At 42.2% G+C, this 22810-nt stretch overlaps 1 protein-coding gene across 1 annotated transcript in view; it reads right to left on the reverse strand.

Annotated features, from left to right (window-relative positions):
- The window catches only part of SNX5 (sorting nexin 5), a 47323-nt gene extending 32933 nt beyond the window's left edge, over positions 1-14390 (reverse strand). The window contains exon 1 of the mRNA XM_075203802.1: positions 14233-14390. Within this exon, the coding sequence (XP_075059903.1) occupies positions 14233-14271 (39 nt within the window). The 5' untranslated portion in view covers positions 14272-14390. The remainder of the gene's footprint in view (positions 1-14232) is intronic.
- Positions 14391-22810: the final 8420 nt, after the last annotated feature.

The raw sequence follows: 22810 nt of genomic DNA on the forward strand, positions 1-22810 counted from the left end.
TGGTCAAATGTAAATTTGAGCGAAATGTTGATAGAACGAAACGCTTGATAGTTCTGTAAATAATTTTCACAAGTCCTGTGATTGCTGTACATTCGGCAGCCAGTCAAGTGTCTATAGATACCATTGTGCTATGGCCTCACTAACAGTAGCAAACTTTCAGCCTCTCCGGTAATACACACAGATACGTACATATTATACAGATATTTTATATACATACACACAGTTGACACCCTTGCACTGGTTCTAAAATGCACCATTTATTCCACAAATTTGTTGCAATTAAAAAAAAAAAATTTAGAATACAGTCCTGTCGCTTGCTGGACGTTCTTGGGTACCCTGAAGCCTTCTTCACAACTATTGAACCTCTCTCCTTGAAGTTCTTGATGATCAGAAAAATGGTTGATTTAGGTGCAATATTACTAGCACAGTGGCCTAGTGGTTAGCACTTCTGCCGCACAGCACTGGGGTCATGAGTTTGATTCCCGACCATGGCCTTATCTGTGTGGAGTTTGTATGTTCTCCCTGTGTTTTTTCGTAGGTTTCCTCCCACACTCCAAAAACATACTGGTAGGTCAATTGGCCGCTATCAAAATTGACCCTAGTCTCTGTCTGTCTCCCGCTTTGTCTGTCTGTGTGTGAGTTTGTGTCTATATTTGGGAATTTAGATTGTAAGCTCCAATGGGGCAGGGACTGATGTGAATGAGTTCTCTGTACAGCTCTGCAGAATTAATGGTGCTATATAAATAAATGATGATGATGATCCTTGCCTGTGAAGTCCTTTTTGTGCAAAGCAATGATAACTGCACGTGTTTCCTTGCAGGTAATCATGGTTAACAGAGGAATAACAATGATTTCAAGCACCACCCCCCTTTTAAAGCTTCCAGTCTGTTGTGCCAAATCAATCAGAATGACAGAGTGATCTCCAGCCTTGTCCTTGTCAACACTCTCACCTGTTTTAAGGGGAGAATCACTGATCTGATGTCAGCAGGTCCTTTTGTGGTAGGGCTGAAATGCAGTGAAATGGTTTTTGAGATAACACTTCAATGCCATGGCAGAGAGGGACTTTGGAATTAATTGCAATTCATGTGATCGCTCTTCATGACATTCTGGAGAATATGCAAATTGGCATCATAAAACCTGAGGCAGCAGACTTTGTGAAAAATATTATTTGTGTCATTCTCAAAACTTTTGGCCATGACTGTACTGCAAGGAGCATGGAGAAAAGAAATAAAGTCAGAGAATTGTCAGACAGCAGATTGTCCATGACTGGCTGCAATCTCAAGGCTATGAATCAATCTCCAGAAACCTTGATGTTACCGTTTCTAACATATGTAATGTTATTAGGAAGTTTAAAGGTCAAAAGGTACTGTAAACTGATCTCGATCTAAGATTACAGAGTAGAACTGTTCGAGTGGTGGAGAAAGCACCTCAATCAACTGCCAAATATTTCACCTGACCTTCAAACAACAAGGTACGACACTTTCAACTCACACCACCCATCACCAATTCAATGAAAAGGGGTTATGTGGTAGGAGGCCTAGGAGGGCCCCATTGTTGAAAGAGACATAATAAAGCTAACTGGAAATTGCCACAATACATTTGAACAAGCCAAATTTCTTCTGGGAGAATGTCCTGTGTTATTAGAGCTTTCTGGTAAAGCACATCATCCCTATGTTTACAGAATGCAAAACAAAAATTAACACCTTCACTACAGTCAAACATGGAGAAGGTTTAGTGATATTTTGGGGTTGTTGTGCTGCATCTGGCACTGAATGTCTTGAACGTGTGCATGGCATCATGAAATCTGGAGATTACCAGACCATTTTGGAGTACAATGTTGAATCCTGTGTCAAAATGCTGGGTCTTCAAAGGTGATGGGCCTTCCAGCAGGACAATGACCTCAAATACACTTCCAAAAGAACACAGTAATAGTGGACGACAATATTCTGGACTGTTCTGAAGTGGCCAGCAATGAGTCCAGATCTAAATCCCATAGAACACCTGTGAACAGATCTGAATACTGCAGTTGGGAGATGTACCATTCTAATCTGGGAGAAATGGAGCAGTTTGCAGAAGACAATTAGACCAAACTGCCACTAGAGAGGTGCAGGAAGCTCCTCCTTGGCTACAGGAAACAGGTGATTGGTGCAACAGCCTTTGGTCAAATATCTGCAAATATTAAGCCTAGGTTGTCAATTCTGACAATTTCTGACAATAAATTACAAAGGTTCTGTATAGTAACAGAGAAAGAACTGTGGAGACCAAATAATGATGTTAAGGTTAAATTATGTTTATAGGAAAATTGGAATTATTTGAAAAAAAAGTGTAAATATAAAATTATATATATATATATATATATATATATATATTTAGTGTAGTCACAAGATAGTGGTGCAGACGCCGTCTCCTGGGGTAGACATGGTGTTTATCACACAGGAGTTAAGAAAAGCCACAGCAGTCTAATGTTCTGATTCAACTATCTTCAGCTGAAAAATAAAACATGTCCAGCTCCAACTAATACATAAGAGAATCCCTCTCTAATGGGAAAATTTAATTCCATGCGTTGTTCTTTAGAACAACGCAGGGAGCGCATCGCTACTGTTACTATGGTAATTGACGCACATTATTACCGTTAGTACAGTAATTTCAACGCCGATTTTTGCTCGCAGGTCCCCAAGTTATGATCAGAAATCTGTGTTAAAATTACCGTACCAACGGTAATATTGCGCACCCCATGTTGTTCTAAAGAACAATTCCCCTTTAAGTGTGGAAGGACATAATGTCCAACTCACAAACAACCAGATGATTCACTTACAAACAAATAGAAGTTTTCTCCCTCCCTAATGAGGAACTCAGTCTCTTTCCACAGGTAATAAGAGAATATGACTGAGCAAACGGACAGCATTTTAAGCTACACCTTGCAAGTGCAACCAAGAAATCGCCTACCGATTGGCAGGTCAGAAGACCTGAAATGGGCCTAATAGATGGAGACCATACCTCTCTCCATTCACTCCAGGAAACCCTTAATCCAGATCTTGCTTAAGCCAAAAGAGGAGGTGTAGATCAGTGGTCAGGGAACAGAGGTAAATTACCACAAATGGGGTAAAAATTAAATTCCTGGGGTATTGCTGCCGATTCACATGCTGTCAGTTGGATTGTAGACCCCTTTAAAAGTGAAATTGCTGTTGTACCAGAAAAGCCTCAAGGCTTGGCAGAGGCATTTCTTGAGCTTCGATGCAATAATGAAGCATGTATTGCATTTGAAAACATAGCAGATCTGTCATATTTTTGGATGTCAACAGCTGTAAAGGCATTCAAAATTGCATATGAGGAGGCAGTCAAAAAGTTGCTGCCTTTTGCAACAACCTACATTTGCGAACAAGGATTTTCCACTCTAACAAATATAAAAACAAAGCAGAGAAATCGATTGGACGCTGAAGACTGTATCCAAATTGCTCTGACATCAAAATGCCCCAATATTGATGCTCTCGTAACAAAAATGAAGCAACATCATTTCTCCAAAACCTGAAGTTTTGAAGTTGAAGCTTTCAAAGAAATTTTGAATAGATTCAATAAAATTTTGAATTCCAATAATTAATAATATATGATTTCCTTCCTTTCAAATCAAGGGGGTAACGTCGGTGTATCTAAATATATTTGGGGGTAAAAGGTAAGAAAAATTTTCCTGACCCCTGGTGTAGATAGTAGAAAGTTATAAGACCAAGAAGAACAGAACAGAGCTCAGAAAAGTCCTTCAATGTTCTGTTTTGACACTGCTATAACACTAGTAGAATGCAGAGTACGGGGAGGTGGAGGGTATTTTACATCTTTTGAACACATACATATTCTGAACATAATACAACAGTCCCAACACATATTAAATTGCACCAGTCACCTGTAATATATGGATTAAAATAGGGTTATAACATATATCCTTATTGTCTGGAAAGAGGTAGCCAATGCATGCGCAGTGGTGAAAAAGTAAATATAGAAAGTTTATGGTTTCAAACTTCTTTACATATTAGGCATGTTCCTGTTTAAAAATGAAAAAAGGTAGTTGGTTTTTTTCAACTGCACAGTAGTGTTGTCGATGCTCCTTCCCCTTTACTTCCCTTGTGCATGAACAGGGGCGGGCTGGACCGGGGGGCAGCGGGCACCCGCGCCGCTCAGTCTAGCGGCTGTTCGGCCCGGCCGCCTCCCCCCGTTTCCCCGCCGTGGATGTAATAATTTGACTTAAGTTACCGGCTGCCGCATCCGATGCGGCCACATCGCGTGTCACGTGATGCGGCCGCCTGTGCAGCCCCCGGGCTGGTACCTCCCAGCCCGCGCCTGTGCATGAATGAACACAGGTGCCTGGTTGAATCAGGCAAATGGTAGTTAAAGAAAGGAGTGCATCACTGGATCCTTGTTGCCTTTATATGGATGGACCCCACCAGATCAGGGTACCGCTGCACTGAGGGGCAGTATTTGTATTTTTGTTATATAATCGTGAACACCACTAAATTGTAGGGATGTGCACCGGCGACTTTTGAGGTCTCGTGTTTTGGATCCGGATTTTCGTTATTTTTGAGGTTCGGATTTGTCTCGCAAAACACTTGACGAAAGGTCTCGGTTCGGATTTAAGGTATTGGATTCGGATTTTTTTTGAAAAAAACATAAAAAGTTTAAAAATCAAGTTTTTGGGCTTATTTTCACTCCTAGGCTATTATTAACCTCAATAACATTCAATAACAAGCATTTCCACTAATTTACAGTGTATTCTGAATCTGAACACCTCACAATATAGTTATTAGTCCAAAACGTTGCAACAAGGTATCTTTCTGGACTGCGTAGAGGAGTGGGTCACCACAATATATATTAAAAACCCTGAACTTTTATGAATCGCACCAATAAATGTACCTGGACTGCGTAGAGGAGTGGGTCACCACAATATATATAATAAGAAAACCATCAACTTGTTTGATTCGCACCAATAAATGTACCTGGACTGCGTAGAGGAGTGGGTCACCACAATATATTAAAAACCCTGAACTTTTATGAATCGCACCAATAAATGTACCTGGACTGCGTAGAGGAGTGGGTCACCACAATATATTAAAAACCCTGAACTTTTATGAATCGCACCAATAAATGTACCTGGACTGCGTAGAGGAGTGGGTCACCACAATATATATAATAAGAAAACCATCAACTTGTTTGATTCGCACCAATAAATGTACCTGGACTGCGTAGAGGAGTGGGTCACCACAATATATTAAAAACCCTGAACTTTTATGAATCGCACCAATAAATGTACCTGGACTGCGTAGAGGAGTGGGTCACCACAATATCTTAAAAACCCTGAACTTTTATGAATCGCACCAATAAATGTACCTGGACTGCGTAGAGGAGTGGGTCACCACAATATATATAATAAGAAAACCATCAACTTGTTTGATTCGCACCAATAAATGTACCTGGACTGCGTAGAGGAGTGGGTCACCACAATATATATAATAAGAAAACCATCAACTTGTTTGATTCGCACCAATAAATGTACCTGGACTGCGTAGAGGAGTGGGCACTGGGCACCACAATAAAATATATAAAAAACCTTCAACAGGTCTGCATTACACTACACATACGGCTGCTCCTCCATCCTCTCCATCATATACATGTTGGAGTTTTAGCGTGTGACAACCTCTTGTTTTTGATAATGTCAGTGCATTTTGAATATTTTTCAATTTGCCCCACACCACTGAATGTACTTTATCTATGATACGCATCTATCTATCTTGACTGCGTAGTGTGGTGGCCCCGGTACACAATTTGGTACCGGGGCCACAATAAAATAAATACACCCTCCACGTGTCAGAATTCCACCAAACAAGTATCTGGACTGCGTAGTGGGGTGGCCCCGGTACCCAACTTGATACCGGGGCCACAATAAAATAAATACACCCTCCACGTGTCAGAATTCCACCAAACAAGTATCTGGACTGCGTAGTGGGGTGGCCCCGGTACCCAACTTGATACCGGGGCCACAATAAAATAAATACACCCTCCACGTGTCAGAATTCCACCAAACAAGTATCTGGACTGCGTAGTGGGGTGGCCCCGGTACCCAACTTGATACCGGGGCCACAATACCTCCTCCAAACATGCTACAGACAATTCGTCATTGAGATCCCATTAAGTATGTTAAAGACAGACAGGGTCCAAGTGTTATTAGTTGACTTTGTAAAGAAAAAAACTGTCCCTGTTGCACATAGTCGTGCAATGAAGACTTACTTTTTCATTTAAAGGCACGATCTTTCAAGTGTAGTGTTTGTAAGTCTAAGTCATATTATACTTTTGGTAAAATTGGTTTTTTTTGTTCCTCTTTATGTTAATTAATTAGTAATAGAATTAAAGTAGGAAATAGAATTAAATAGAATTAAAGTAGGAAATAGAGTGGTATAGAGTTGTAGTGTGGTATAGATAGAGTGGTCCACACAATATAATAATAAAACCCTCAACTGGTCTGAATTCCACCAAACAAGTATCTTGACTGCGTAGTGTGGTGGCCCCGGTACACAATTTGGTACCGAGGCCACAATATAATTTAAAAACCCTCCACGTGTCGGAATTCCACCAAACAAGTATCTGGACTGCATAGTGGGGTGGCCCCGGTACCCAATTTGATACCGGGGCCACAATACCTCCTCAAAACATGCTCCAGACAATTCGTCATTGACAGACCCCAGACAGACAGGGTCGTAGTGTTATTGTTTGACTTTGTAAACCCAAAAAAATGTCCCTGTTGCACTTGCACATAGTCGTGCAATGAAGACTGACTTTTTCATTTAAAGGCACGATCTTTCAAGTGTAGTGTTTGTAAGTCTAAGTCATATTATACTTTTGGTAAAATTGTTTTTTTTTGTTCCTCTTTATGGTAATTAATTAGTAATAGAATTAAAGTAGGAAATAGAATTAAATAGAATTAAAGTAGGAAATAGAGTGGTATAGAGTTGTAGTGTGGTATAGATAGAGTGGTCCACACAATATAATAATAAAACCCTCAACTGGTCTGAATTCCACCAAACAAGTATCTTGACTGCGTAGTGTGGTGGCCCCGGTACACAATTTGGTACCGAGGCCACAATATAATTTAAAAACCCTCCACGTGTCGGAATTCCACCAAACAAGTATCTGGACTGCATAGTGGGGTGGCCCCGGTACCCAATTTGATACCGGGGCCACATTACCTCCTCCAATTTCCAAGTGTAGTGTTTATAACATCTTAACACTACACTAATTCTAGCACGTCAAAACCTCTTGTTTTAAATAATGACAGGGCATTTAACTTTTGATTTAATTTATTGAATTTGTTGGCATTTTCTTTTACTTTTTGAACATGGCAAACGACTGTTGAATGGTCACATAATGCCAAAAAAAAAGGTGCAAGATGGAATTGTCCTTGGGCCCTCCCACCCACCCTTATGTTGTTGAAATAGGACATGCACACTTTAACAAACCAATCATTTCAGCGACAGGGCCTACCAAACAACTGTGGCTGAAATGATTGGTTTGTTTGGGCCCCCACACCAATAAAACAATTCATCTCTCCCTGTACAAACTAAACAGGCTCTACTGAGGAAAGATGTCGTCCTTATCCTCAACCTCTGATTCCTCTCCCCCTACAGTGTGTACTTCCTCCTCCTCACACATTATCAATTCGTCCCCGCTGGACTCCACAACCACAGTCCCTCTGTACTGTCTGGAGGGCAGTGCTGTACTTCATTGAGGAATTGATTATTCATTTTTATAAACATCATTTTTTCAACGTTGTGAGGAAGCAACCTCCTTCGCCGCTCACTGACCAGGTTCCCCGCTGCACTAAAAACTCTTTCCGAGTACACACTGGAGGGGGGACAACTCAGTTAAAAAATAGATCCAGTTTGTACAGGGGCTTCCAAACTGCCTTTTGGAGTTCTACCACGTCACTACCTCTAGTTAATTTAGATTGCAAGGCTTGTAAATATAAATACTTTGAAGATAAAAAAAAGCAGGCTGCACAGACTGTGGAGCTAGAAAGTGAAATTAAATGGACCACGTTACTTTGGTGGCTATCTATGCCCCCCCCCCCGGCCCTACACTTGTAGTTGAATATAAATAAAGCAGCCTGCATAGACTGTAGAACTAGCAATTCAAATATACAAAGAAATGGACAAAGGCAGTTTGGTATCTGTCTGCATCAGATCCCCTCTCCACTAGGAGTAAAACAGAAAACTTTTCAGCCGTTATATAATCTAGAATATAAATAGAAATTGAGAAATGCAATTTGGTATCTGTCTGCATCATAATCATCAACATCCTCCTCAGCGCCAGCTACATCAATATCCTCCTCCCAGTGCACAACATTCACACCTTCATTAGCCAAATCTGTAACTGGACTGTGGGTGATCCTTCCAGCATATGCAGAGGGCGTGCTGCAAATGCTGGATGGAGTCACCTCTTCCCGTACAGTGATGGGAAGGTCAGGGTTCACAACCAACAACACCCTTGGACTCGCCTTGGGGATTTGTGATGTCATCTGTTTAGAAGGCAGAGTTCTTTGCTGTTTTGTTGTTGTTGCTGACAGCATAACTCTCTTAAATTTTTTGTAGGGGGGGGAGGAGGGCTTTGATCCTTGGGTGAAGTTGGACCACTAGTCATGAACAAGGGACAGGGCCTAAGCCGTTCCTTGCCACTACTTGTCGTAATTGGCATATTGCCAACTTTACGTTTCTCCTCAGATGATTTTAAGTTTCTTTTTTTGCTGTTTTTTGAGAACTTGGGCTTTTTGGATTTTACATGCCCTGTACTAGGAGATTGGGCATCGTGCTTGCCAGACGACGTTGATGGCATTTCATCGTCTATGTCATGACTAGTGGCAGCAGCTTCAGCATTAGGAGGAAGTGGGTCTTGATCTTTCCCTACTTTATCCTCCAAATTTTTGCTCTCCATTATATGTAGCACAAGATACTGCAGAATGTGTGAACTTGGTAATATTGCAGTACCAATGGACTTATAATGCTGGATTGGTTTTGCAAATTTGGTTATAATTATTATATATTTTTTTTTTTTTTTAATTTTTTATTTTTTTTTACTTTTTTTTTATTTTTTACAAACTTGGGAATAATGGGGAAATAACTATGCCCTTAGAAGCACAGAGCACAGGACACAGCACCACTGGACTGAACAGGACACGGCACAGGACCCAGCAGCACTACGGAACTCAGCAGGACAGAGCACAGGACACAGCACCACTGGACTGATACTGCAGAATGTGTAAACTTTGTAATATTGCAGTACCACTGGACTTTTACTGCTGAATGTGTGAACTTGGTAATATTGCAGTACCAATGGGCTTATACTGCAGGATTGGTTGTGAAAATTTTGTGGTAATTAAAAAATATTAAAGTAGTTTTTGGTATTTTATAAAAAAAACTTTTTTTTATTTTTTTAAACACAGGGGAATATTGGGGAAATAACTATGCCCTTAGAAGCACAGAGCACAGGACACAGCACCACTGGACTGAACAGGACACAGCACAGGACCCAGCAGCACCACTGACCTCAGAAGGACAGAGCACAGCACACAGCACCACTGGACTGATACTGCAGAACACAGCACAGCACAGCACTAAACAGCACAGCACTAAACAGCACAGAACTAAACAGCACAGAGGACCACCTAACACACCCTCCCTCTACCCTGATCAATGCCCGAGTGAAGATGGCGGCGACTAGCGGGGAATTTATAGGATCCGAGTATCGCGAGATCCGACAACGGGATTATGAGTCAGAGCCTCAGTTTCACTTTTGAATTTGGCGCCAATACCCGGATCTGTCTCGGATCCGACTCGGATCCGCAACGTTCGGGTGGGCTCGGATTTCAGAAATCCGAGCGCGCTCATCCCTACTAAATTGTTAACTTTGAGTTTCCCGACAGTCTTAAGGTTATTGTTAGGGCTACTGTTCCTGTTTAGTTTTTTTTTTTAAACTTGTGCAATCAGTCCTTTAGTTGCATATCTAGCTGTCCAATCACTGTTCATGTATATTTTGCTTATACATAATTACATTTTCCAAAAAAATCATGCAGTGAAAGTTCTATCCATGAAGGACTAAAGTGATGACATAACAAAGGGTATGTATGAGATCAGAAATTGACTACTCTGAGAATAAGTTGGTAGATGCAGTTCAATGTTTCATATGAAAAGATAAATAAAAGTAAATAAAAATAAAGTTTGTAAGTGATCCAATATACAAACAAAATGATGAATTACGCCCCCATCAGCAGGTTCCTCTATATTCTGTTTTGGTTTGTATTTTGCATGTAATTCAGTGAAGCCACTGTGTAAATAAGAGCTAGTCATATTTGCAAAGTGGGTTAAGTTAATTTTATATGTACACATGCATTTCCTTAAAACATTGCATTGAGACCAGTCAGTTACAGACATGTTATACGTTTAAAAGAACTTGGGCAGCAGCACAGATTTTCGCAGAGACAAGAAAAAGGTTTATAGGGGTTGAGAGCAGTGGTGCACGGCAGCAACACAAGTGAAATAACAAGATCAACACGTATATGAACATGGAGGGTCAGGCCTTGTAGATCCAAGACAAATCAGCTTTCTCTGCAGAATACCGTACTTGTTCATTTACAATCAATTTTCGTAATGGGTCCAACAATTTGAAACAAATATGCTTTCATCACCAATAACAAATCAATGCATATGTTAGAGGAATTGCTCTATTTAATCTTTACGCAGGACAAAAAAAAAATAATAAAAAAAAAATCTAAACTAAAATAAAGATTTTGTATGTGTGCTGCGGACAGAAGGTGCACTCTTGGATGTATAAGCATAATTATGCATGATATGAATAGAAAAAGACATTTGCTATAGCCAGTATCACTTCCAAGTAGCAATGTTACCCGTTTAATACATCAGTATGCCCATTGTATTACCACTAATATTTTCTTTGTGACTTCTCTCTTTAGTGCAAGATTCAACCCAATATCATAGGACTCCCCTGGGACGAAACTTCCACATTGACCTATTCCTTGGTACACACGCACACACAGTACTTTGCAAAAGTTTTAGGCAGATATGGAAAAAATGCTGCAAAGAATGCTTTCAAAAATAGAAGTGTTAATAGTTTATTTTTATCAATTAACAAACGCAAAGTGCATGAACAGAAGAGAAATCTAAATCAAATTAATATTTGGTGTGACCACCCTTTGCCTTCAAAACAGCATCAATTTTTCCAGGTACACTTGCACACAGTTTTTGAAGGAACTCGGCAGGGAGGTTGTTCCAAACATATTGGAGAACCAATCACAGATCTTCTGTGGATGTAGGCTTGCTCAAATCCTTCTATCTCCTTCTGTAATCCCAGACAGACTCCATAATGTTGAGATCAAGGCACTGTGGGGGGCCATATCACCACTTCCAGGGGGTAAATTTATCAAGCTGCGAGTTTCAGTCGGGTTTGAAAAGTGGAGATGTTGCCTATAGTAAGCAATCAATATTCTAGCTATTATTTATTTAGTACATTCTAAAAAATGATAGCTAGAATCTGATTGGTTACTATAGGCAACATCTCCACTTTTCAAACCCACCGTAAACTCGCAGTTTGATATATTTACCCCCAGAATGTGTCTTTATTTACGATGAAGATAGTTCTTTGTGACATTGGCCATATGTTTGTGGTCCTTGTCCTGCTCCAGAATAAATCAAACGCCTACCTGATGGTATTGCATAATAGATAAGTACCTGTCTGTATTTCTCAGCATTGAGGACACTATTAATCCCTAACTCCATTTGCTGAAATGCAGCCCCAAACTTGCAAGAAACCTCCACCATGCTTCACGGTTGCCTGCAGACACTCATTATTGTACCGCTCTCCAGGCCTTCGGGGAACAAACTGCCTTCTGTGACAGCCAAATATTTAAAATGTTGGCTCATCAGTCCAGAGCACCTGCTGCCATTTTTCTTCACTCCAGTTCCTATGTTTCGTGCATAGTTGAGTCAAGTGGCCTAGTTCCCACACCCAAGGTTGGCTTTTTGGCCACCACTGTTCCATGAAGACCACTTCTGGACAGACTTCTCCTAGCAGTAGATGGGTGTACCTGGGTCTCACTGGTTTTTTTTTCCAGTCCTGAGCAAATTAGCTTAGTGATGTCAACCACACTAAAAAGCAACAATGATCCCTCAAAGCCAAGCAACCTGCAAAGTATCAAATTAAAAATGCACTCATATGAGAACTCAACCCTGAAGAGCTACAGTGAGGATCTACTGTTCAGTGAAACATTGCAGTTAGCTACTTCTTACTAGGAAGTTATTTGATTTTAAACATCCCCAAACTTTAACCACCCCAACTCAAGATTGCCATCCATGATGCAGAGTGCCAAGCATCTAATGTATGTTCAATATGGTCGAAGTAGAATGAGCGTATGCACGTAGTCAATGTACAGTATGAGCGTGCCAACCAGTCGAGAGCACGCAGTAGTGTCCAATTCAAGCTTTGGGCATCTCAAGAGGTACGTGTTTTTCTATCATATCACTTGCACCAGCTACAGGTCAGGTGTAAGCGCTCATTGATAGTTATGACAGATGTGTATGCATGTTTTTAAGGCAGTAATGGGTGGACCCGGAGCTAGAATACATTAGAGGCGTCGGGTCCACCTATTGCCGGTGATCACTGTAAATGACGAGCTTAGCAGTCGCTGGATTTTCTATATTCGCAATTTACAGGTGGTGGGTATAACTGGTGCCGGAGATACAGTACATCTAAATAATGGTACGTAGATATTTATTCACTGTCATCGTGATTTGTATGTCGTGTCATTCTTGTCGTTATTACCATCATTGGCAATACGTACCAAACCCCATGCTAGAACATGCATTTTCAATCAGGAGCAACTGTAAAAATGCATTTTATTATGTACAGTAGACATTAACATGATGTACACATTTCATGGGGGTGGGAAACTAAAAATTATTTTTTAATGTTTTATCATTAATGACTTTTATTAACTAGTGACAATGATTGAATACTTTTTTTCTGTGCATTCTTTTGGAACTTTACATTCCACAAATGTATTGGTCGTATCCTGCAGTGTATTGTGTCTGTCAGAGCAGAGCGCACCTAGATCCTGTATACTTTCACATAAGCAGTGACATACCTGAGGAAGACCCATCATGCTACAACTAAACAGTATTTTTAAAAATATAATCTATTTGATAATGTGTCAAATATATCAAAGTTGATATTCCATCAGAAGACCAGAGCTGAAAACATTAGCACTTCTGTGTCACAAACAGGTACAGTATAGTTTTCTCTCTTGCAAGAGAATATACCAACCCGCTAGGTAATGAGAGCCATTTCCCAATATGCACCTAACCTAAACCACTTTAATTTAGTTTAGCTGTTGACCTTTGCCCACTGAGGCTTTAGGAAAAAAAACAAACCAACAACTCGACTTTCAAATTTTCTATTGTAATACAAATAATGAAAATAAAGAAAGAAAGGAAGCATGAAGGTTTTAGATTTCTAATTCTGTGTCACAATTTCAAGACAAACTGCAACTTTCTGTACAAGAACTTGGAACTTAGCTTGGAATTTAGCTAAAACAAAATTAATGTGCAAGCATATGCTACTATTTCTGTATTGCCTGTTAAATGTATTTTCATGTCTGAATAACACACACGATCATATGGAATATATTGGTGCCTTATATACAGGGACTTTATCAACTCTTTAGGTATACAGTGCTCTGCTAGACATAGGACTTATCTGAAACTCCAGTGCAGGTCAGAAAATGCAGAAGCTAAGTTTTCCATTTTACTTCTGAAGCAGAAGCAAAGCTTTGCCTTTAAACAAATGTACTAACATATCAAATTATATAAACAGCATAGAACACTCATTGTTCATGGGAATTCAATTGTAATTATAAACTTAAAAGTAAAACAATCCTGTAGCAAATAAAGACAAAATATACTTTTCAATAACATCCTGCAGCAACACACAGCACCATATAAATATAGCTGAATAACAAATACTGGACCTTCCTATGTGAGTGACCAAACTCCAGAACATAAATAAGAAGATGTATTATTATCACACTGGAATTGCCTAGGGCTTGAACCAGGAAGTGTACAATATCCAGCACCCCATTGCTCATTGGGAAGGTGTGTGAGCCTATAATGTGCAGCAGGGTGTCTGTACCTTGTAGGTGCCGCTCTCCTCTGCTGTCAGAGAGGCCATGCTGTCCTTGCACTGCTGGATGTAAGACCCCGGGAGAGTTCGCTGAAACCTGGAACGTTTGCTGACAAGCTGCGGCTGAACTTCACCGGCTCACAACAGCGCGAAAACCCCGCCCACAATTCCTCAGAGCCACGCCCGGATTCTATGTGACCACGCCCCCAACAGAAGCCATTGCAGGCACTTCGCTGGCGTACAGCCACGCCTCCAAGTGGCAGTTCTGTCAAACGCTTCGCTACCGCGTAGTCACGTGTTATTAAGCTCGTAGTCAGTCACTCGTGGAGGCTTCTCCACCCTGCTCGCTGGCAGCTCAGCTCCAGCCACGCCTGCTGCGATATAGTTTTACCTAACAACTTTATTGGCAACACCACAGCCAAGGTGCGAGGCTGAGGCTGTTCTGTCTTCTTTAGCCGGTTCCTTCATCGATTCGGAATTGAAGTTGGTATTTTGTTACTGAATAGGTAACTGGAGAAACCATTCATCATCATCAACATTTATTTATATAGCGCCAGCAAATTCCGTAGCGCTTTACAATTTACATTCTGACCCTTAGTGGTCCTGGGTTTGAAAACAGCAGTGACCATTTTGCCTATTTTAATAAACAACTTGTGTTTATATTGGTGTTTAAGTTGGGAGTTGGATTGCCCTCCATAGAATGCAATTTAATCCAGTCTGTCCCAAAGTTTGTCAAGGTATGTACACTGGTACAAATATGGGTAAAGTAGGCAAGTTGCCTATCAGCAAGCTGTCGGAGAATGTCAGGTTCACCGGCGACTTTTGGTGTCTCGTGTTTTGTGTTTTGGATTCGGATTTGCTTGAGGTTTTGGGTTCGGATTTGTTTTGCAAAACACCTGCCGAAAGGTTTTGGATTCAATTTTTTTTTTTAAAAAAGCATAAAAAGTTCAAAAATCAAGTTTTTGGGCTTATTTTCACTCCTACGCTATTATTAACCTCAATAACATTCAATAACAATCATTTCCACTAATTTACAGTGTATTCTGAACACCTCACAATATTGTTATTAGTCCAAAATGTTGCAACGAGGTATATTTCTGGACTGCGTAGTGGAGTGGTCCCCACAATATAATAAGAAAACCATCAACTGGTCTTAATTACGCCAAAAACTACCTGGACTGCGTAGAGGAGTGGTCACCACAATATAATTTAAAAGCCCTCAAATGGTCTGAATCCCACCAAAAATTGTACCTGGACTGCGTAGAGGAGTGGTCCCCACAATATAATAAGAAAACTGGTATCAACTGGTCTTAATTACACCAAAAATTGTACCTGGACTGCGTAGAGGAGTGGTCCCCACAATATAATAAGAAAACCGGCATCAACTGGTCTTAATTACACCAAAAATTGTATCTGGACTGCGTAGAGGAGTGGTCCCTACAATATAATAAGAAAACCATCAACTGGTCTTAATTACACCAAAAATTGTACCTGGACTGCGTAGAGGAGTGGTCACCACAATATAATTAAAAAACCCTCCACGGGTCTGAATTCCACCAAAAAAGTTTATGAACTGCATAGTGGGGTGGCCCTGGTACACAATTTTTTACCGGGGCCACAATATAATTAAAAAACCCTCCACGAGTCTGAATTCAACCAAAAAAGTTTATGGACTGCGTAGTTGAGTGGCCCCGGTACACAATTTTTTACCGGGGCCACAGTATAATTAAAAAACCCTCCACGGGTCTGAATTCAACCAAAAAAGTTTATGGACTGCGTAGTGGGGTGGCCCCGGTACACAATTTTTTACCGGGGCCACAATATAATTAAAAAACCCTCCACGGGTCTGAATTCAACCAAAAAAGTTTATGGACTGCGTAGTGGAGTGGCCCCGGTACTAAATTTGGTACCGGGGCCACAATACCTCCTCCAACTTCCAAGTGTAGTGTTTATAACATATAAACACTACAGTAGTTCTAGCACGTCAATACCTCTTGTTTTAAATTATGACAGGGCATTTTACTTTTGGTTTAATTTTTTGAATTTGTTCACATTTTGTTTTACTTTTTGAACATGGCAAACGACTGTTGAATGGTCACATAATGCCAAAAAAAGAGTTGCAAGATGGAATTGTCCTTGGGCCCTCCCACCCACCCTTATGTTGTTGAAATAGGACATGCACACTTTAACAAACCAATCATCTCAGCGACAGGGCCTACCAAACAACTGTGGCTGAAATGATTGGTTTGTTTGGGCCCCCACACCAAAAAAACAATTCATCTCTCCCTGTACTAACTAAACAGGCTCTACTGAGGAAAGATGTCGTCCTCATCCTCAACCTCTGATTCCTCTCCCCCTACAGTGTGTACTTCCTCCTCCTCACACATTATCAATTCGTCCCCGCTGGACTCCACAACCACAGGTCACTCTGTACTATCTGGAGGGCAGTGCTGTACTTCATTGAGGAATTGATTATTCATTTTTATAAACATCATTTTTTCAATGTTGTGAGGAAGCAACCTCCTTCGCCGCTCACTGACCAGGTTCCCCGCTGCACTAAAAACTCTTTCCGAGTACACACTGGAGGGGGGACAACTCAGGTAAAATAGAGCCAGTTTGTACAGGAGCTTCCAAATTGCCTTTTTTTCCTGCCAGTAACAATATGGACTGTCTGACATGTCTATTTGGATGGTGTCAGCAAAATAATCCTCCACCATTTTTTCAATTGTGACAGCACCCAATGCAGCGACAGTAGACATGTCTGCAATGGTTGGCAGGTCCTTCAGTCCGGACCAGATGTTATCAGCATCCCCACCAGCGGGTCTTTTAGGAAAACTGAGCTTTTTCCTCGCAGCCATAGATGTGGAAGTAAATGAGGGTGGAGCTGTTGGCATTTCACCGTCCTCTTCAGAGGACAATCTCCTGACCAGCAGGTCTTTGCACCGCAGTAGACTTGTGTCAAATGGCTGGAGAACCTTGCACAACACGGAAATCAGTCTCCACTGCGCTTGACTCAGGCGCATCCCCACTCCTTTGCCTATGTCGTAGGTGGCTGTGTAGGCCTGAATGGCCTTTTGCTGCTCCTCCATCCTCTGCAGCATATAGAGGGTGGAGTCCCAGCGCGTCACAACCTCTTGTTTGAGGTGATGGCAGGGCAGGTTTATGGTTTTTGATGTGCCTCTAGTCTGTGGTAGGCACTGGCTGAATGCCGAAAGTGTCCAGCAATTTTGCGCGCCACCGCAAGCATCTCCTGCACACCCCTGTCACTCTTGAGGTAATGCTGCACCACCAAATTAACGGTGTGGGCAAAACATGGGACGTGCTGGAAATTGCCCATATTTAATGCCCGCACAATGTTACTGACATTGTCTGACACCACAAATCCCCATGAGAGTCTAAGTGGGGTAAGCCACTGGGAGATAATTTCCCTCAGTTTCTCTAATATGTTGTCAGCGCTGTGCCTTTTATTAAAGCCTGTAATACACAATGTTGCCTGCCTTTGCACTAGGAGCCGTTTTGTAGATGCTGCTACTGATGTTGCTGTTGCTGCGGAAGGGGATGCATCTACCCAGTGGGCTGTCACAGTCATATAGTCCTTCGTTTGCCCAGAACCACTTGTCCACATGTCCTTGGTTAAGTGGACAGTGGGTACAACCGCATTTTTTAGAGCACTGAGGACACTTGATCGTACTTCTCTGTACATTTTTGGTATAGCCTGCCTAGTGAAGTGGAATCTCGACGGGATTTGGTACCGGGGACACAATACCTCCATCAACCCTCTAAATCCCACTCCACTGATGGCCTACACCGGGAGCACGTCTAACACCAACATAGCAGTTACAGCCGCAGTTATACGCTTTGCAATAGGGTGACTACTATCGTATTTTGTGGTCATGGCAAACGACTGTTGGGTGGTCAATTGTTTTGTGAAAGACTTAGCGGTCTTACGACTTCCCCTCTGGGAAGATGACCGACTAACAACAGCAGCAGTGGCAGTAGTAGGCGTACCGCTGCAGGATTCCTCGGATGAATCCCGTATTGAAGAGGACTCAGTCTGGCTGCTGACTTGGGCTGCAGGACTGAATCTGATGGAGATCGTGGAGGAAGTTGACGATAAGGGTGTTGCTGGTGTGTATCCAACTGGACCACAGGATTTAGGTGTCCCTGTACCGATGACGGTCCTAGCCCCAGTTCCTGAACTAACCACAGAACTATGAAGGTTATTCAGGTGACGTATAAGGGAGGATGTCCCTAGGTGGGCAAGATCCTTACCCCTGCTTATTTGAGCTTTACATAAGCTACATATGGCAATACAATTGTTGTCCGGATTGGGATAGAAATAACTCCAGACCGAAGAGGTGCATTTTTTGGTCTTCTGACCCGGCATGACAATGGGCTTTTTAATTCCATGGACATCAGCTGTTTCCCCCACTGCTGCCTCATTTACAATAACCACATCAGCATCATCAAGTTCCTCCACACCGCCAGCTACATCAATAGCCTCCTCCTGAGCCACCTCTCCCGTACAGTGATGGGAAGGTCAGGCTTGACAACCACCAACACCCTTGGACTCGCCTTGGGGATTTGTGATAATGTCTCTTTAGAAGGCAGAGTTGTTTGCTGTGTTGTTGCTGACAGCATAACTCTCTTAAATTTTTTGTAGGGGGCGGAGGAGGAGGGCTTAGTTCCTTGGGTGAAGCTGAACCACTAGTCATGAACACGGGCCAGGGGCTAATCCGTTCCTTGCCACTGCGTGTCTTAAATGGCATATTGGCAACTTTACGGTTCTCCGCAGATGATTTTAAGTTTCTCTTTTTGCTACTTTTACTTAACTTGGGCTTTTTGGATTTTACATGCCCTGTACTAGGAGATTGGGCATCGGGCTTGGAAGACGACGTTGATGGCATTTCATCGTCTATGTCATGACTAGTGGCAGCAGCTTCAGCATTAGGAGGAAGTGGGTCTTGATCTTTCCCTACTTTATCCTCCAAATTTTTGGTCTCCATTATATGTAGCACAAGATACTGCAGAATGTGTGAACTTGGTAATATTGCAGTACCACTGGACTTTTACTGCTGAATGTGTGAACTTGGTAATATTGCAGTACCAATGGACTTATACTGCAGGATTGGTTTTGCAAATTTTGTTGTAATTAATTTTTTTTTTAATTACTTTTTTGCATATTTTTTTATAACTTTTTTTTTATTTTTTGAAAAATGGGGAATAATGGGGAATTAACTATGCCCTTAGAAGGACAGAGCACAGGACACAGCACCACTGGACTGAACAGGACACAGCACAGGACCCAGCAGCACCACTGAACTCAAAATTGACAGAGCACAGCACACAGCACAGCACAGAACTAAACAGCACAGCACGACATCTACCAGGACAGAGGACCACCTAACACACCCTACCTCTACCCTGATCAATGCCAGAGTGAAGATGGCGGCGACTAGCGGGGAATTTATAGGATCCGAGTATCGCGAGATCTGACAGCGGGATTATGACTCCGAGCCTCGGTTTCAGGTTTTCATTTGGCGCCAATACCCGGATCTGTCTCGGATCCGGCTCGGATCGGAAACGTTCGGGTGGGCTCGGATTCACGAAATCCGAGTGCGCTCATCTCTACTAAAAACACCTCCTCACGTTTACAAAACGGCGCCTGTATCAGTCACAGAAAAACTGGTTGTATCTGTATGCCCAGAGCTCCCTGCCAGTGAACTCCCCACAACTTGGTACCTGGCATCCCCTGCTGTCTGTCCTCAACATTGCTGTGGTGCGCAGGTGTAGGCAGAGTCTGCCGTCAGCTCCATCTCATCCCACCTGGAAATGGGATACTGGAGCTGCTGCCGAGGCTCCTGGTGCGGTCTGACATGCTGTCCTGGTCCAGCGTTTGTGTCCCTGGTCACTGTCTAAGTGACAGAGTAATCACTTCTGCCCGGCAGCCTATTTTAGTGTTCAGCGTAAGTTGGAGGGGAAACTATGGCTTTAAGCTCTGTCTGCGCTCTCCCTCCCTGCTGCAGTGTTCACGAACACTGCAGTCAGAAAGAAAAAAAAATTAAATAAAATAAAATCTAAGTGAAAGCAATACGTGCCTACTCCAGTGGCACTAAAATAAAAACGGATATCTCTGGTGAGAGGGGGCATAAAGGGGAAAGGAGCAGGCCAAAGAGGTCTTTTTAGTGCCTAACTCCACACAGCTCTCTCTATAACCCATGGTGAGCAGTGTCCCCTAACTGTATGTGCAAAAGAAATATTGTGTATTTCACCATATTCCGGGCTTCTTAGCTGTGATTTTCTGCATTGAAATGTGACAATAGGATGAGGAAGGGCATACCATACGTAATAATGCTATGTCTTGCAGGGAATGACAGAAAATGAGTATCAACTCAAATAATACACTTAACCTTTGTTTGGTATCCGTAGATTAATAAATCCAATACAAATTTACAAATCATAAGAATGGGTCTGTGTGACAGTCCCCAGGAAAGTGTTACATTTTAGCATTGGAGATTAAACAGGGAAGATATAAATTGTGGTTGTAAAACTCACAGGCCTCCCCTAGAGACAACATCCCAGTAGAAGGGAAAAGGTGGAAAGTGTCTTTAAAAAAGGAAACCACACCACCTATGAGTCCCTCTACCAGGAGAATTACCCGGCTCTATTCCTCAAACTTAAATCTGACATCTTCTCCTGGAGACCCCTAATTATCTCGTGGCTGGGCAGGATCATCGCCGTTAAAATGTCTGTTCTCCCCCCACTCCTCTATCTATTCCAGACACTCCCCGTTAGGGTCCCCATCTCTGAATTAATTGCTATGCAGCGACACTTAGTTAAATTTGTCTGGCGGGGTAGGGCTCCCAGGGTCCGACTAACCCAGCTTAAGAAACCTACAAAATGCGGAGGTAGGGGCTTTCCGGATCTGAAAGCATATTGCTGGGCAGCCCACCTTAGTTCCATTGTCACCTCCTTTGCTCCTCCGGCCTCTCACGCATGGGCGGATATAGAAGCAGCTTACCTCTCCCTACCAAACCTATCTAGTATCTGGGGCCTGCCTAAGCAGTCTAGGCTTGCACGGATCAAGAGATTCCCTACCCTTCTATTTGCTGCCCGGCTCTGGGAGACCTGTAAAAGCCATCTCTCTGTGTCCTCAACTTCATTGAATATCATGCCCCAGGTGGAATTCGGTCCTTCTTTCTATCATGGACCGGCGCGGGTATTCGATTTGCCGGGGACCTCCTAGATCAAGGAGGTATTATAACCTTTGATGCCCTCCGCTCCAAATTTCCCACACTAAACCCGCCATTCTACCAATACTTTCAAATCAGGCATTTCGTTCTCTCTCTCCTGTCGGGCAACTCACCTCCATTGATATCATCCTTTGAGTCCCTCTGTCTCTCCTCACCGCTTCGGAGAGGCATGATCTCCTCAATCTATAATCTGCTTCTAGACAAATTGTTGGTCTCCGGGAGTAGTCACGAGAGGAAGTGGGAGAGAGATTTGGGTCCCTTCCCGGAGGAGGACTGCTGGGAGACCATCAGATCGAATGTAGCCTCTAGTTCCATCTCCAGTCTAGTTAAGGAGAATGCATACAAGATTCTCTACAGATGGTACCTTACGCCCGACAGACTAGTTAAAATGTACCCAACTACCTCCCCGGCCTGTTGGCGGGATTGCAGCCATAGAGGTACCTTCTTTCACATCTGGTGGTCTTGCCTTGTCATCTCCTCCTTCTGGGATAGAGTAGCTTCTCTCCTTTCCTCCCTTCTTCAATTCCCTATCCAGAAGGATCCTTGGTCCTTCCTCCTTTGCTACCCTATACAAGATGCTGATGTCCCCTCTGCAAAATTGGCTTTGCACGTTTTGGCGGCCGCTAGGTGCCTGATAGCCAAATCCTGGAAAAGTGCAGCACCTCCCCGCGTCTCTTCTCTAAAGTCTTATGTCTAGTTCATTGCTAGCATGGAAAAAATCACTTTTCCACCTCCGCAATAAAGACGATAAGTTTTATCAAATCTGGGCCCCTTGGTTACACCATTGATGTCCCCAATACTACCCCCTCCTGTAGGTTGACTCGTTCGTATCAAATACTTCTGTTTATGATAATCCCTTTGATAAAGCTACTCCTCCTGAGGTCTGAGAAACCGTCCTGTTTTTTCTTACCGGCACAAAAAAAGGAAACCACTTAGAAGATATGGTCAAACTTTTGGGAAATCAACATTGACAAGCTGTCCATTTTCCAAGCCAATTTCCCTTGGGGCAGATTATACAACTCGTATGCAAGTTTATACTCAAACTATCCTTTTATTTTACATGTTTTGCTTATGTTATATAATCTTTTATTAATTGTTTTTATAACCTGTAAGCATTGTACCTATTTTATATGTTAAATTTAAGTACTATCCTTATTGCTCTAAACAAATTCCCTGCCTGTTTAGAAGAGGTTGACTGCATGGCTGTGTTAACCCTTTAAATTCCAATGTGGGGAATGTAAACTCTTACCTATCAGAGCGCAGAGTGTGTGCAATTGGGTAATTATGTCAGAGGTTTGTTATGAGCCTTATACATACATGGTGGCAGTTGGGAA

The sequence above is a fragment of the Mixophyes fleayi genome, chromosome 3 (assembly GCF_038048845.1).
Source record: "Mixophyes fleayi isolate aMixFle1 chromosome 3, aMixFle1.hap1, whole genome shotgun sequence".
NCBI classification, from domain to species: domain Eukaryota; kingdom Metazoa; phylum Chordata; class Amphibia; order Anura; family Limnodynastidae; genus Mixophyes; species Mixophyes fleayi.